We start from the raw sequence: 16828 nt of genomic DNA, 5'->3' as shown, positions 1-16828 counted from the left end.
CCAAGAGTTGCAGCTCACACTGGCCCACTGTCTCTACAAGCCCTAATGATCAGTGTTCTGCCCCATGGGACACTGATACCCTTCTCTCCCAGTAATTCCTGCCTCCGGGAATATCCTCAAGAGCCTCATGCTATCTAAAATTATCTCAGCACAACTCCACTGATTGTTTGGGCCTTACAACAGTGAGAACCCGCCATCCCTGGGCTTCTTCAGTGCCTGCACACAGACTTGACAGTCATTCTGGGAAGCAACTCCACATGGCCCTGCCAAGCCCCATAGTTAAGCTCAAAAGCAGAAGGTGCAGGCTGGAAACCCACAGCTCGGGGAACAGAAGCCTCCCAAGCACCTTTACCTTGGTCTCTTGGTTGTTTTTGTTCTCAATGCCATAGATCTCCTGAAGCAGATAGCTCACCCGGTCAACCTAGGGAAGAAGACAACAGTTGGAGTGTCAGCTGCTCTGTCATTGATGCTTTGTGATCATCTCTCCTCCCTCCCTGTGTCAAAATGCCCATGTTACACCCATGGCAGCCAGCTCCCCTACAGCCACATTAAAAAAACAAAACAAAACAAACACAACACAGAAATACTGCAAAGGATAGCTGGGAGAATAAGTATCTCCTTGCTCAAAAACTGGTGCCCATCCCATTTGGTCTGAGCAGGGAGCCCAACTGACAACTTTTCTCATTATCAAAATCATCTAAAAAACAAGTACTCTGCTTGTCTCAGAGATCAAGAGGAAACATGTACATGTTACTGGCACATCAATGGCAGCACATTTCTGTTCATCACCTGGGAGCATGAGGTCAAGCTACTGAAGACAGACAAACCATCTCCCTTAGCATGTGAAACACTTGAGGGACATTAGTGCCGTGTTGTTTACTATCACCTCCAGGCCCTTGGTGGCATCTCTAAATTGGGGTGTGTGGTGGCAGAAAGCACTCTAGGCACAGGGGAAGTTGCTCACAGCCCCAAACCTAGGACAAACTCCTCGGAGCCATGCCTTCATGCAAACACTGGTAGCTGCCTGCAAACTCTGCTGAGCAGCTGAATTAAAGCACTGAGGCAAGAAAGGCTGAGAGTTTAAGTCCCAGCAAGGCAAGCCCCCTCTGCACTGTGAGGTGTTCTCCCCTGTTCCCTAGCTTATCCAGGAAGTTCAGCATGAGACTCCTACAGCTGTGAGGAGTGGACTCTACAAGGATGCACAAAGATACTCGTCCCCCGAGATTTGGGACACAGAAGCTTCCCCAGAGCAGGGCATGTTCCTCTACATAAAACCCTGCAACAGGTAAAATGGTGAAGGGGTTGCAAGGTTATCAGATTGACACATCTTGCAAATAGGGGAAAGAGACGCTTTCTTGCCATCTTCAGTAACTGTCCAGTTGACACCATGCAGTGAAGCTGAGCCAATGAGGAACCCAGTGCTTCAACTGCTTGTCAATCCACGGCTTTTGGCATTTCCATGTGTAATTGGCCTCTCTCCTCTCCTTTTGTCCAGCCAGGTGCTCAGAAAAGCAGTGGCTTTGCCATGGGATTTCAGTGCTGCAGAAGACATCACATGCCAAGATGGGGGCAGGAGCTAGTTATATCCAGCCTGTTTGCCAGTTTAGAAATGCTCTGAGCTGGGACGCAGCAGATTTAGCAAACTAATTCCAGAGTCTCCCCGTTTAACTCAGCATGCAGCTTCCAGACAATCTGTTCTAGGCTTGCATTTCATGGCAATGAGGTCAGCTGTTGGACTGCTGAGCAAAATCCTCTGCAGCGGCTCACAACTCACCCAGGAAGTTTGGGAACAATTCTGTGGGAGATGTCCTTTTGTAACTTGACATTTCAAAGACAGTCTTATTACAGCATCCTGACTCCTTGGAGGACCATGATGGAGGACTGATGCAACAGTGAGTGCAGAAGTGGTCAGCTCAAAGCAAAGAGACCAAACCCTCTGCAGAAGTATGCATTCATTTTAACTGCTTGCCTCTAAAACTCCTGAGAAGCTCATGTCCCACTAGGAAAGGGTGAGCAGATCTCCAGGTTTTAAAGGAGTAGGAGAAAATAAGGTGTAGATGATCATACACAATGCAGTCCATCTTCATGCTTCACCAACCCATCCTGCACCACGTCATCCTTCCAAAGGCTTCTGTTGCTATATACAGCCTCAGCTGATGCACACAGGAGCCAATGGCGAAGTCCATCTGATCCATCTGTTTGCATTCATCCATGCTGAATTTCTCTAAACAGGTCGGTACATACATTATAACTGATCTCAGCTGAGAGGACAAAGCAGTTCAGCTCGTTAGCTGCTGCTTCCTGCTCCCAAACAGCTTTAGAGATTGTTGCACACAAAAGGTATCTGTGAATCCTGGCAGTGGCAAGGAGGAGGCGGCAAAAGAAAAGCAGTGAAGGGGAAGAATGTGCAATGCTATATCACAGATGTATACTCTATACCTCTACTCTGTGCTCTTATGGATGCAGATGCTACCTCCGTTTCAGTGGTACTGTGTGTTCTCCTAGCAAGGCTTCCTTCTATTTTAAAAGCCATGAGAAAGAGCATATAAGCATCACATTTTACAAACTGCCAATAAAAAAAAAAGTACCCACAACCAACTGAGTGGGAAGGTCACACGCTCTGCCAGTAAAGACAGACAAGCACACGGTGTTTCACTGCAGAAGTCAGCTACCGTACTGTGGTAGGGTGTGAACTTCCCTAGAGAGCACTTCCAGCAAGACAGCCCTCCATTTGGGGAGTCCGGAGTGCTAAATGGAGAATGGTACACACTGCATTAGTGTGCACAGTAACCAAACACCAACTCAGAAAGCTCACAGCCACGTAAGCACTGTTTTTAAAAAGAAAAAAAAATTAATCCCCCCGTCCCAAACCCACAAGGCAAGATAAATGAGTGGCTTTTCATCAGCCCATGAATGCTCTTCTCTGATCCAAAGAATATGCAAGAAAGAGGCACTGTTGGCATCACACTGCTCTGCTCCCTCAGTGCTCAGGTAGCCTCTTCCAGCACAGCGCACAAGCTCTCCCTTCAGACACATGGCTCTTTTGGATGTTCCCACTACAAACCTGCCTTTGCATGCTCTATAGACTCCTTTCCGGAACAGACTCTGGCTGTCTCTATTAAAAATACTTGTGGGTCCCAGATCAACCAACTAACCAGGAGATCATGCTGCAACACAGCCAAGTTAAGCGCTAAGGAAAGGAAGGGAGCACAGGTCAGTCTGGGACACACAGGGTTCAGAATAGATGTCAGGCTGGACCAGCAAGTAACTCACCACTAGCACCAAGATAAAGCTCTGGCAGTGAGGGCTAATACTGCTGCCTACTGGGCATAAGCAACTCTGAAGAACAGGCTGTGAGTCTCTGCACATCACTGGTGAGGCATACAGTGAATTAACGAATGCAGTTTTGATATATGATTAATTGGTACTGCTCAGTGGCTCTTTTCTGACTTGGGGACATCTTAGAGCAAAAAGTGTCTAATCAAGGCACTTAATGACCTCCTTGGCAGTAAAAGGCTTTTTAATTCAGGCCAGAAAACCCTAGCCATCAATCACAAGCAGCTGAAGTCAAAGACATTTAAAGCAGAAACACAGCACACACCTAAAGGTAAAGGGATCGACCACCAAAATCTTATCTTTTTCTCCAAGACATTTCAAGCTGATCCTTGCAGCAGGATTACTACCAGATTTCCTTTCAGAAGCTGAAATTCTTGGCAATCTTAGAAGTTTACAGTTGCTTATGCATTTCTCTCCATGCAAGACTGGATGCAATTTCAATCTTGATAAGGCAGCGCACAGCTTCTGTGCATCACACCACACCAGGATGGGCTAAAAAAGGGCTACAGATCCTCAGTGTTTCCCTTTTTGCCAGTCTCCCTTCTTCCCTTCCCTGTTTAATGTGTGGAGTCTGGCACATAAACAACAGCTTCAAAGCAAGACCATTTCTGTGACTGCTCAAGTCCTAGGATACTCACAGGGGACAGGCAAGATGAGCCAAAAGGTGTCAGTCCCTGTAACTGCTTCAAAGATACCATGGGCACAACAAGGAAGCTTGTGCAGGGAGAAGACGATCCCCTAATATCTTAACACAAACACATGTGGAAAGCTAATAGTTTTCAGCCTCCAGGTAGGAAATGGGTAGCCTGCAAAGAAATCCATCCTTCCACACCACAGAACACAGAACCTAAGGAGATCAGGCAGCGTCAATGAACAGATGTACTTCATGCTACTTAACCCATACAGCACTTAAGCTTACTTATGCAAACCTAATTTACTTGCACCTAATACAGACATGGAAGCATCAGTACCTGTGGTATGTCTAGGGGCTCTGCCAGTTTTGTATTCAAATGTCAAGTGCCAGCAAGGCAGGAACGTATAGGTAAGACTAGATCTATACATAGTTCCTGCCTCCCAGAGAAGCACAGAGACCTGCACTGTTGTTCTGCCAGGTCCACACTGCCGTATTTGTTCCCCCAACACACATCTGGCTGTGCAACAACCCACCCAACATTAAGGGTTGCCAGCAGCAAGCTCCCTTTGTTTGTGATATAAGAGCTAACAAGGTGAAATCTCAGGCTCTCAGTGAACTAACACTGAAGCTTCCCACTGGATACAGCTGGGCACCTGTGGGACACCAGCAAATGTGTTTAATCAAGCAGTAGACGGGAAACAGGTACTTACGATCTGCTTCTGTTTTAATGGCTTCACAGAAAAACTGCCATCAACGTGCTACCGGGGGGGGAGGGAAAAAATAAAATGTATTAAATAGCTGAAGTGTATAAATTAAGAGTAAAACAGACTCATGATCAGAGCTGGTGTCTGCTACCTTTAGGTAGCAGGGGGAGGGTGGCCCCACCAGACAGCATGTCCCTCTCACAGTGCACACAGACTAGAAAAAGAAGGGAAGCACTTTCAATCCTTCAGCTCAGACCTGGACACAGGACATAATCCAGCATTGATGGAATGGCCTGACCAGCTTTAGTTGGTTCCTAGGTTTGCTGCATACCTCGTTCAGCTCCCTGAACATTAAGGGGGATTTTGCCATCACCCTTGTGCATCCAGTGAGCTCAGTAGTTCTGCACAGTATGTGGAATTTACCTATAATCCTTGAAATCCTCATTCCAAAACTGAAGCAGTTCAAGCCACTTTCCAATCTCATGAGACAGAAATTTCCAAAGCTTCACTTCTGCCCTCATGCTAATACACCACCCATGCATGTTCATTTTCCTACTTTCTATAAGGTACTATTATCAAGTGCTGGCCATGGGATGCTAGAATAGGAAGCTGGGACAAATCCAGGTCCAAGCAAGTTTGTATCTCTACTCCTGACCATAGAGAGTGGGCTTACTGGAACAGCATTATGTTTGGATACTTGGAAAACAGCAACTAGACACAATCCTTCATAAGCAAAAATCACACTAGCATTATCAGATCCAAAGCCTAATCTGAACCTAGTTACAACCAAAAAGCTATGAAAACAATAGCCAGGGCAGCACATGTGAATCTCGCAGATGAGGAAGGCAAACATGCATGGAATACTTTAAAATCAGGCTGTAACATGCAGGAAGCTGGTGGTCTCATCTATTTTTCTCTCCTCAGAAATTACTGATCACTCATTTTTCAAGGCTAGGGAGTTTCCATCTACAGCGGAACTCCAAACACTACAGCCTTCCCCAAGGACCCACTGCCCACACTGTCCTCTCCCAAGTGCTGCTGGACAACTAAGGGATTCCAGTGTGTTTTGTTTTTCCAGATCAGCTGGAAGAGGAAACTAGAAGAATAACATCCCTGCCCTAGTCCCAGGGGTGCTGCAGCTGCCCATCTCATTTCTGACAGATCTCTAACTTCAGGAGTAGGACTACCTACAGAGCCAGTGCTCAGAGCAGCCTGGCTAACACAGGGAAACTCATTTTCTTCACATATTAAGTCCAGCAAAAAAGCAACCTAGAACACTTGGAGCATCTTCCAGCCACAAGGCTTCCTTAGGACTGACTGTGCTTCCTATACCTTCTGACTCAGCTTGTCACCATCCACATTATCCACTTAGGAGGAACAGAATAAGACCTGTCAACTTGCTCAGGGATACAGCAGGAACCAAGCAGATTGAGAAACAAAAGTCAGTCCACGTGCCAGCCTAGAAGTGGAATTTCTAAGAGCACAGCATTGTGCTGCTCTCCTCTACATGCCCAGCTCCGCTCCAGCATCTCTTGCCTCATCTTAGCATCTCAACATGTCACTACAAGTATCCCTTGCCCAGGATATGTGCCTGCAGTATTACCACAACCAGATGCAACATGGTGCAGTCATGGATCGTGCAACTGTTTTCAGGGTCCAGTTATCATGGGAAGAGATTTTGTTATCAAGGCTTGTGCGTACAAGCTTGGCTTAGCCTTACCATGTAGGCAGCGGTCAACTACATCAAACGTGCCACCAAAAAGTAGTGGCGCTTAAAGTCTTTATGCAGGATATATTCTAATTCTTTAAAAGGGCTTGGTGCTACATGTAAACTAAGGCCAAACAATGGTGCGGTAGGGTCTGGACACAGCAAATCCAGTTCTGCAAAGAGATCACAAGGTCCAGGAAAACTGCACAGTAGCAGCCATGGTCAATACCTCAAACATCACAGCCACTGAGACACACCCTCTCCCTACACAGGAAACACCAGCTAGAATTAGCTGAGTGACCAGCTCAGGTACAAATGATAATTACAGGCTGCACAGGAGCTACTGCAAGCAATTATTTGTACTACAACAGCACTTGGGAACCCCAGTCACAGGCCAGGAATCCACTGTGCTAAGTGTTATATAAATACATAAGCCATGGAAATGTTTGCATATACAAGGACAGGGTCAGGAGGGGGAGAAAAAAAACACCCCAGCAACAAAAACACCCACTTGTTTACCTTTTCAAATGCAGCCAGAAGAACATGGGCATGACCTGTCACCTCAACCACCACTGCAAAAAGAAAAAGAACAGTCCTGGTTAAACGTTGAAAACAGCACAAGCATGAAACTACCACGAGCTGAATTTCAGTCCTTTTACAATTTCTAAACCACCACCTGTTGTATTTTCAACTCCTTTTGTAATGTGAAACTTTTCCTGTCTTGTCATCAGGTTGGTTTGTCTCACACTCCTGCAGAGCAAGAACAAAACCCTGCTGGGCTCTGTGGTGGGCCCTACACAGGCATGTCTTAATTTATCCCACTTCATTTTCAGAGGTTGGAAAGGGAAAGTAAAACAAAGAGCTGAATGGGATTCTGCTCTCCCCTCAAATTTCTGTTTTTAATTACCTGAATTTATCACAGAGATTAGTAAATCCATCTGGTTTAACAGCAGTTGGCAGCACTTCCAGCCCTGGTACTTATGACTTTATTTCATTCTAATCCAACATGCTTATAAAACATTTATTGCTCATACCAATTTTGGACACTGAAACATCCCTGTGCAGTTCTCTGATTTTTTTCTCCAAAGACAAGCATCACATCTTCCCTCTTCCAAACTCAAGGCTTCCCTCTTAACCCAATAGCATTGAGAAGGGGCTGTCAGAGGTTTCTGTACAGCATTCATGGCTCCCTCAGCAATTGCCTTTCCAGGTTATTAAAATAGATGACAGTACACTATTGGCTAAGGCTGGGCATGGTACTTGCATAAACATATGCTTCCCATACTGCCTCCTGTTCTATTTTTGGTCCTTCTAGGCATGCCCAATATTAGAAAGTACAAATACCTTGCCAAAAGCTCCATAAACAGAGGAAGGTGGTTTATATTTATGGTCAAGAAACATACATATATGTCAATTTTACTAACAGTGCCTGAAATCACTAAAAATAGATGCACTTTAGAAGTAATTTCCTTTATGTTGCACTGCGCTTTGTTAGTCACACTTCAAATTGGTTCATCCAGTTCTATTTCCCTCTGCTTGGAGGACTGTAAAATAATGCAATGAGTTTCTGGGCACTTTCACATCTACAACATAAGAAACTGAGCGAGTGACTGCACTAAACAATTCAATCAACAATGGATTATTTTTCCCTTCTAATTTTTCTTAAATTTTGTACAAAATGTTACAAAACACAGAAGTGAAATGCTGGTCCTGCTGACTACAACAGCCCCCAATTTTAGAGAAAATATCACTTCCTTTTGCCCTTTTCATTGCTGATAGTCAGAATGAGTGCAAACACACGGAGTCCAAAACCACATGCCCTAAGGAAAATACTGTGCAAAGTGAGACTTCCCTCTCCAAAATGGCACCATGTTTTAAAAATAATCAACAATATTATTCTCATCAAAGGTTATGCTCTTTTATTGTAACCATTCAGCACCCTCCAGAAAAAAACAGGGCAATTTGAACTGCTGAATGAAGCTGTATTTGGTTGAACAGTGGCCCGAGCATTTTAAAGCCATTTCTTTTTCTCTGACCATTCCTAGGGAAGGCACACCTTACAGTGAGCTACAGCTTTTATGAAGACAACTTACCCCTCAAAGAGGGGAAAAAGACCAACTCCCTCCTTGCCTTACAAACTGCAAATGCAAAACCCAAAGAGAAGGGAAGTAATTTGCTCTAATTTTTGCCTGGCATTGATGGCAGAGCCAGGAGTTCTCTTAAACACTATTCCAACACTAAATAGCTGGCCATTTTCCCTGTAAAAAATAGAGGCTTTTTTTTAAAAGCATGTTTTTATGTAAGAACCCATGGTTAGCTGGGCCCTTTTACTACACGGAAGTTAAGGTGCACTCCTGAAACATTTTCATTCTGGAAAGGCTTGCCAAGCCTTTGCTACAAGTAAAATGTTTCATCATTGCAGAAGGAGGCCTGCCCTGAAGGAGTCACATAACCTCAAAGAGAACCAGAAGATGACCAAGGGAGCACACCACCATGCTTACCATCACCTTCATCCACCACTGCTCGGATGACAACAGGGAACACACCACGATCCAAGTCAAAGTTAAGCTGAGGGGAAGAAACACGGATGAGTTTAGACAATTCATACCAGACCTGCCTGAAGACAACATCTGAGATAGTGTTAACATCAGAGGAATGAAGGCTCCTTCTGACAGGCCCCCAGTCCCTGGTCTCAAAAAGACACAACAGAGCAGGATTTAAAATTCAGGCACCAACTTTCAAAGAGAGTCAACCAGAGTAACTACACCATATATACACTGACATGGCACTAAACACCAGTCATGGCTAGCAAAGCAAAGGATCTCCATTTGAATTTTATATGGTATTTAATTCTCACTAATTCATATATCCTAAAAGTCTCCTGAGTGATTTGCAGTGGGAAAGTTTTGCTTGCATATGGTAGGATATACTGGTTATAGCACAGCAGTGTGCATTATGCTCCCTGCACCACAAAAGAAACCCTGGCTCTTGTATGAAGTTCTTGAAGACATAGAGAAAAATCTGTAAAACTTCAAGCTCACACAATACACTTTAAGGAAACGCCAGACTGATTTTCATCTCTTGGCATGTTATGAAATTCAGGTCCTTGACCTAAATTGGCGAGACTGAAAATTTAAGATCTCACTTGAGTGCAAGGAAAATAGACTCAATTTCTTCCTTTGCCCTGCACTTCATTAAAGCACTTCAAAAGCTCCATGTCGTCTTACAAACACAAGAAAAACGCAACCTTACAAACACTGTCCTATGCCAGGAATGGAAGCAGCTCAAATACTAGATTTCTGGTGTTTTTTCTTAATTACTGACTTGGGTTTTTCTGTCTCATCTCTTGCCAAGAGAGGAAAAGATGTCATTTCACCATGGGGCTCCAGGTAGTCTATTTTCAGTTTTCCAGTGAAAACTGAGACTCAGTTTGAAGTGCCGCAACACTGTTCAGGTAATGCTCCGGGACTTCCCCCCCTTACCCAAAGCCCCAACGTCATTTGCAGCATGATTTTCTCCAGCCAGTCCCTCAAAAGCTAAACTATCAAGATAGTCATTGGCATTGGGTCAAATGGCAACCCAAAACACCCAGACTGGAGGACACCCTCACCATGAGCCACAACATAGCTGAAAATGGTTCCTCCTCAAACGAATTACAACCTAGATGTTCATTCTGGGACGAATGATAACTGTACACAGGGAGATGATATACCCTGGCAGCCACCAGCCAAGTGTGCCGTAGCCCGTTAGCCACAAGGCTGCAACTCTGCCAAGAGCTGCAGGCACGTGCTTTGGAACTGCAACAGTTCACCAACTTTCCACAGAAGGGGTGGGAAGAAGAAGGAATTGCAAGTCTGCTGCTCTTCTGTCCATACCTGTACATTCCTCATGCAGGTTGCATGCCTTTGGGGCCAACTCAGCTTCTGCGGTACTTTCTAGAAGCAACTCTTAGCTGCACAACAAAGCTGTGCATGCACACGCACATCCATTCAAATGTGAATACTGATTTCAAACATAAAGCATGTGCTAGAAGACCTTACGATTTGACCTAGCTAGTCTTCAAACCTGAGGGATATTGATTTTCATCCTCTATATGATGGTTTTATATTTTATTCGTCCTTTCAACTACCAGAATCTATTCTTTTTCCAAAACAGCAGAGTAACAGAGCAAACAAAAATCTCATTTAACCTCTCAGTATTCATTATAGAAGAGACTCATTGAGCCACTATTTCCCAGCTTGCATTTTTGAACCATTATGGCATGCCACAGAGGGAAAATTCATTGAGGACAATTGATTAAAATTGCTGAAAGAAGTTTATGGTTTTACTTTGCTTCCTGCTCTGATTTATTACTGTACAAGAGTTACTGTTTCTCCATTTGAAGGGAAAGTCACATTATAGAATTGTGGTTGCTTTATGATATAGACTTTTGCATTCTCAGACAAAAGGCCTCCTTAAGGGTCCGTTTCACATTCATTTTTAGGGACCTGAAAACTACTGACTCAACACAAGCCATACACTATAACTTGCAAGCAAACCAGTATATTATGAAGACAAAGTAAACTCCTATAAAGCTTTCCACATAACAACCCAACATAACATTATTTTCCCTTCTGTTGGCCAGCCAGGAACTACATCATATGAGAGTATTACACTAAGCAAAAATATTAAGTAAAACTGGGTTTTTTGGACAACACCAATAAAGCTGGAAAGCAATCTGAAGCATGCAGTTGTACACAGCTGAGTGATAATACTCTGCCAGCTGTCTCAGATTAGAGTGCTGCATTTCAGTGCCAGTTAAGAAGATTTAGCCGTATGTGCCTTACTGGACTTGAGAGGACAAGGACTGATATGTACACAGAGCTGAAATGGGAGAAGAAACTCTTCCAAATCACAGTGCTTGTTCCTCATTTTCTCCACAATGAGAGCTCCCAGTAACACCAATGAAAAAAGCGGAGACAGAGGATGCAGCAGAATCCCTCTAGCCAAGGAAGCCAAAAGTTTACTTTTCAGCAGCATCTCTCCCTTTAAGCTGTCAAAGGGACATGACTTCAATACTCGAGTTTTGTTTCTTACTGGCAGGAACAAAAGTGAAAATTAAGCTTCTCAATTCTTTAAGAAGAAAGGGATCTGAGCTCCTACTTTCCAGTGCTCTCAGATGACAGAAGGGATTGAAAAGCAGCTCTTCCAGGCTTTTGTAGGCTGAACTTGTGAAATCATATATTGGCAGAGAAGCCAAGACATCAGGAGACCAGACTCTGCAGGCTCTTGGTAACCGCCATGGCATTTGTTAAGGCCCAGGACTGATTATAGTTGTAACTGTAACTTCAAGACAATAGCTAGTCAATCTTTTTAAAATATACAAAAGAGTACTTTTTCCTTTCTTTTTTTTTTTTTTTTTAAAGAGGTAGAGTTATCTACCAGGGTTCACACACACAGTACTCTTATACAGGGTTAGGAAATGAACAACGTATCAGTGTTGACCTGGGAGAGGGGTCCACAGGAACAAATATATTAGCAATAGCTACAGACCGACTCCTCTTTCAGAAATCTCTTACAGCAATTCCGCAGAAAGCAGGGGAAAGACCAAGGCCTCCCTGCCCTGTGTCACATGCAGGGGGAAGCCCTTGGGCCAAAGCTCAGAGGCTCAAGAAGCAAAGAGTTACTGCCTGGGTTGGAATTTTGTGAAGATACCAAAATTAATAGGACTCCATGGATCTTGCTATGTAGTAAAAGCAACAGAGCTTAATTAAAACCAAGCCCTCATTGTTTGCAGTTACGGGTTAAACTAAAAGGAGGAAGGCATTCCCTTATTCAGCATTAATGCACCAGTGTGAATCTGCCCCAAAAGGGAGAGTATCCCCCCACAACACTGTGCTGCTACAATTAATAATGCAGGATGTGGCCCTTAAACAGGACAGGGCTCTTCTAGAGCAGTGGTCTCCAAACTATTTTGACTCTTCAACCTATTAGTAAAAAGTTTTGAGCACGTACTCCCAATACATGTACACTTATTATTTATAAGATTATATATATGCACTGTTGAAGTTCTTCCCGCACATCAATGAATTGTCTTGCATGCACCTCACTTTGGAGACCACTATTCTAGAGGACCAGCCAAAAAAAACCAAACAACCCACCAAAACAGATATTTGTTCCCAGAAGCTCTGGAGGAGTGGCAGGTTCCTCCAGGAAGAGCTCCAGTGCCAATCTCTGCAGTCTCCCTCCTGCACCAGATGTTGGGATGCCAGCTGATCAGTGACTTCAAAAATTGCTTCTTTGGGTTTCTTCCCTGTTTGCCTGATCTACCTGTCAAGTTCCCATACAGTGTTCATGCCTGCTCCTCCCAGGGCCCCATTCATCTCCTTCCCACAAAACGTGCCACAGCAGCTGGAAGAGGGTGTCTTCCAGCCATAACTTCACGGTACTAAATGGAGTCCAGTGCTTCTGGGACAACAGGGTTGTGAAAAGAAGGGAACACTGAGAAGAGACTTACCTCATCATCCTTCCAGTCTGAGAAATCAATCTTGAAGGAAGGCAGGGAGAATTGCTGGCTTACCCCTCTCTTGTAATGAACTGTCTCTGACTGCAGAGCGGGATTCTTTGTGCTGTATCTGAAGAAAGGGGGAAAAATAAAACTTGCTGTAACAAATTATTGCCCTCTGCTAGGCTCTCATTCATTCACACCTGTCCGCCTTTCAGGAAGCACAAGTGGCAGCTCTAAGAGGCAGAGCTGGCAGGGGCTGGCAGCCATTTAGTGGGCATACAAAAAGGGAAGGGAAAGGTCAAAGCAAGAAGGTGAACAAAGGGAAGGGAAAGCAGCGCAGACAGGCAAGGTCTGATTGGATCCATACTGACCTGCCTGGAGACAATGGGTATCAGGAGTACAGTGGGGTGTGGCAGCCTGGCAAAGGCCAGCTCACTAAATCAAGGGCCTGGCCTAGGCAACACTGGCTTTCAACCCAGCACACAGTCTTATTTTCTGCAGGAAACCCAGGAAGAACGAGCAATGACCTAACAGCGGCAACGCACAACCCAACACAGCAGTGAAGGCTCTCCTGTGCCTCCACAGGACAGCTCCGCAGTGAGAAAGCTACTTGGCTCGCTATCATCCTGGTAAGCAAGAGCCATTCCAATTCAATCCTCTGTTCCTCATGGTAAGCCCTGCAACACTTCTGGGAAAGCACAACACCGCCAGAGAGACAGCAACCAGTCCTCAACACCAGCCAGCCACCTAGAGAAAAATAACAATTCTTCCACTGTCTCGAGGCCCAGCACTGCCAGGCTGGGATGAACATCTCTGGAATGGAACCACAGCTACCATCCACCATCTTCCGCACCCAGAGCCCACCCAGCGCTGTCTGCCCCAAGAGACGTTTTCACTGCTCACTGACTGTCACTATGGATGGTGTGACTCACAGTGGGCTTCAGTGAAAAAACAGGCTCAAGAAGTTCTCACTTTTTTTCTGGAGGGTGATTTCTGAGCTGGATGTGCACAGCCTCTCGCTATGCCAATTCTGGCACAGGAGAGGAGGCAGCGAACTGCAAAGCAGGGTGGGAACACCTGAAGCTATTTTTACCACCAAAGCCTTTGTTGTCGAGCTACCAACCATATGTTCAGAGCATGTTGACAAACAGGACAGAAATTGAGAGATCCCTTGCCCAAGAGGCTTACACCGCAGAAACAACATCCCCCAGCACAGTGACATGACAGGTCTAGCTCCATCTCTACAAGAAAGGCTTCAACCGCCAATCACAGTAATGGAATGTTATCTCTTTGCACACTAACCATCACTTCCTAAGCAGAGCTTCCCACGGTGAGACTGCAAGAGTGCTGGCCTCCAGCCACTGCGCACTGAACAACTACAAGCTTGAAGCCTTGTTCAAACTTGATTGCCACTGTTCTTGATCGACCAGACAGCCCAGAGACAGGCTCCAGGGACAGGTGTCACATTAGCACCAAGAACTCTAGGCTGAGTTCCTCCCTTAATTCAGCTTGGGATATCACACAGGATGTCCTGACAACCAGTTCCTCAGATTTTGCTGACTCCATTTCTCAAAGAATAACATGGGCAGTACTACTGCCCATCCTGCAAAGGAGACAACACCAGAAGAGATCGAGGCATTTGATGTGGCCGATTCAGTACGGAGCCTTGTCAAGCAGAGCAGTTAAAGTGTACACAGGGGCAAAGAAGAGAGACTCCTAGCTTGAAAAATGGGATTCTGTACTTTTGAGGATATTCAGCTGTTCTGAAACACAGATGCAACTTAAAAATCACCAGTTACACAAGCACAGGTTGGAAAGCTCCAAGATCCTTCAGCCTAACTACACTTTGTGGAGGAGCGCAGCACACCAGAAGGGGATGGCAGTACGAAGCTTTTCTACATCTGAGGTAATGCTTTCTCGTTTCTGTAAGCAAGGAGCAAGAGGGCTGGACAGCTCACTTCCAGAGGGTTTGAAGCAAAAATGGTGGGAAAATCCCAAGGTGCAGAGTCAACCAAAAACTGCAGAACTGAGCATCACACCCAAGATATGAAGACTGGGCTGGAGGACAGAGGTGATTAGAGAGGACATGCCTGAACCTTAAAACTCAGCTTTAAGCAATGCTGCAGCAACTTTACACTCAAGAGCCCCCAGAGACAGTGGGCTGCCCTCCAGGGCTCAGGCCAGCCAGCACTGGAACACAGAGTCTTAAAGCATGATGATTAGGGTGCCTTTTGCAGCTGAAGGTATAAGAACCTGGATACCAGAAGATGATGAATATTTACTAATTCCTTTCAAACCCAAGGAGGAAAAACCAGGCTCCCCACTGGCATGAACTGCTGCCTTTCTCTGGGAAGCTAGTGTAGTTCCTGTACCCTCTGAGGATCCAGGAGGCTTATCAAGTGCCACAAGATCCACATTAAATTCTGGAAGGCCGTGGCAAAGGCCAGGTTTACCACATGCACTCCGCTCTCCCTGCTGAGGCAAGTGCATTATGTTATTTATGAAAATACCTTACCCTCAAAGACCATTCTGAACTGCGCTGAAATTGTGCTGCTTTTCTAGAAGGCCTCACTCCCTCCTTTGCATTTAAAGCACAGTGTGGGAGAGATCAGAATGACAGGTCTTTTATGTGTGAATTACAGAGCGAGCAATTGAGTGAAATTTTATTTACTGAGTTGTCAAGCACACTGAATAGAGCAAGCCTGTATCTAGTTCCTTTTGTGGCACTCTCAAAGCTCCCCAGCTCTGCAGAGAGGCACAATTCTCCCTCTACAGCTGGGAAAGCAGGGGATGGAAGAGTGACTTATCTAAGGTGACAGCAAGTCACCTTAGAACCTACTGGAAAAAGTGCAGAGGAGAAAACAGAGGTCAGTCTGCCTGGACGACATGCACCATGGCAGCACTGGGAAAGGGGTGTAAACACACTGATGATGAGTGCCAGGAAAGCCAGAGGACCTGCACATACAGCACCAGAAGCCCAAACCAGTCTACAACAGTAAAACAAGTAATGCTGTTCCAAGGAGGATAGTGTAGAACAATACTCGCATAGACCTGCTGCTCTCACCGCCCATGAGAAAAGAAATAAACCAGGTACGTAGATTTTCTGATCTGAAGGGTATGACAAAAATATCAAGGAGGTTTCCCCAAGTGAACTTTGTGCCTCAGACTGTATGACTGCCTAGGCCCCTTGCCAAAACGCATGTCAAACTTGGATCTGAACACCAGACAATGCTGGAGACCTTCAGTCAGCAGCCAGTGCCAAGGCTGCCGAGCACCAGTGGGCCAAGAGCCTGGTGAATTCCCTGGAGGTGTTGGCGATACCAGATTGTTACAGAGGTTGATCATCTTTCTAAGGTGATGCACAGGATCTACTGCACAAGCACACACTCCTCGTGCTGCATAGGAGGACAACTTGGCAAGCCGTTACAAAGAAAGTAACCTGCATATTAGTGTCTAAGTGATCTCTACCCATCCCCAGCCCTTCTAGTTGGCATCTGCTGTATTCATAAGTCTTCTATTCCCTGCCTATGCTGCTGTGGGCTTACAGTAAACAATAGTGGAGAAGCTCTGTAGAGCTGTGGAGATGTGTTACAGAAGAAGAGAGCATGTATGAAGATATCAAGAGAGAATGTATCAAGAGCATGTATTGTGATACATGCTCAAGAATAAAGGATAGCAGAGAAGCAACGTAGTGCCTCTCCCTGCATAAAAGCTGAAATCTGTACGTTTGGGCTGCTATTTCTGCACTGGGCCAAGTCTCCACCCAGACAGGAGGTCTAACAAAACCACCTTGCAGTCACTGGCAGCTCAGGATGATGGGGAAGTGGGGTCTGTCCTATTAGGTCAGAACCAAACAGAAATCCCCAGTCACATTTTTTTAAATGTGTTTCTTTGTTCAGGCACCCCTGACAGCACAAGAATCACCAGAAATGCAAGGCACCACGCTGCTGACTTCAGGA

The 16828-nt window shown here is 45.2% G+C and overlaps 1 protein-coding gene across 5 annotated transcripts in view; it reads right to left on the bottom strand.

Moving 5' to 3' along the window:
* The window catches only part of MGRN1 (mahogunin ring finger 1), a 54378-nt gene that overhangs the window by 12006 nt on the left and 25544 nt on the right, over positions 1-16828 (bottom strand). For all 5 annotated transcript variants that reach the window (XR_012662582.1, XR_012662581.1, XM_075106076.1 and 2 more), the window contains exons 5-9: positions 12879-12996; positions 8884-8950; positions 6902-6954; positions 4681-4728; positions 353-421 (exon numbers count right to left, since the gene is read on the bottom strand). Coding sequence is in view for 3 of the 5 variants with exons in the window: in XM_075106076.1 (XP_074962177.1) it covers positions 353-421; positions 4681-4728; positions 6902-6954; positions 8884-8950; positions 12879-12996 (355 nt within the window). In the remaining 2 variants the exon portion in view is untranslated. The remainder of the gene's footprint in view (positions 1-352; positions 422-4680; positions 4729-6901; positions 6955-8883; positions 8951-12878; positions 12997-16828) is intronic.

This window comes from Phalacrocorax aristotelis, chromosome 10 (genome assembly GCF_949628215.1).
Source record: "Phalacrocorax aristotelis chromosome 10, bGulAri2.1, whole genome shotgun sequence".
NCBI lineage: Eukaryota > Metazoa > Chordata > Aves > Suliformes > Phalacrocoracidae > Phalacrocorax > Phalacrocorax aristotelis.
This window is presented reverse-complemented; position numbering and strand designations above follow the sequence as displayed.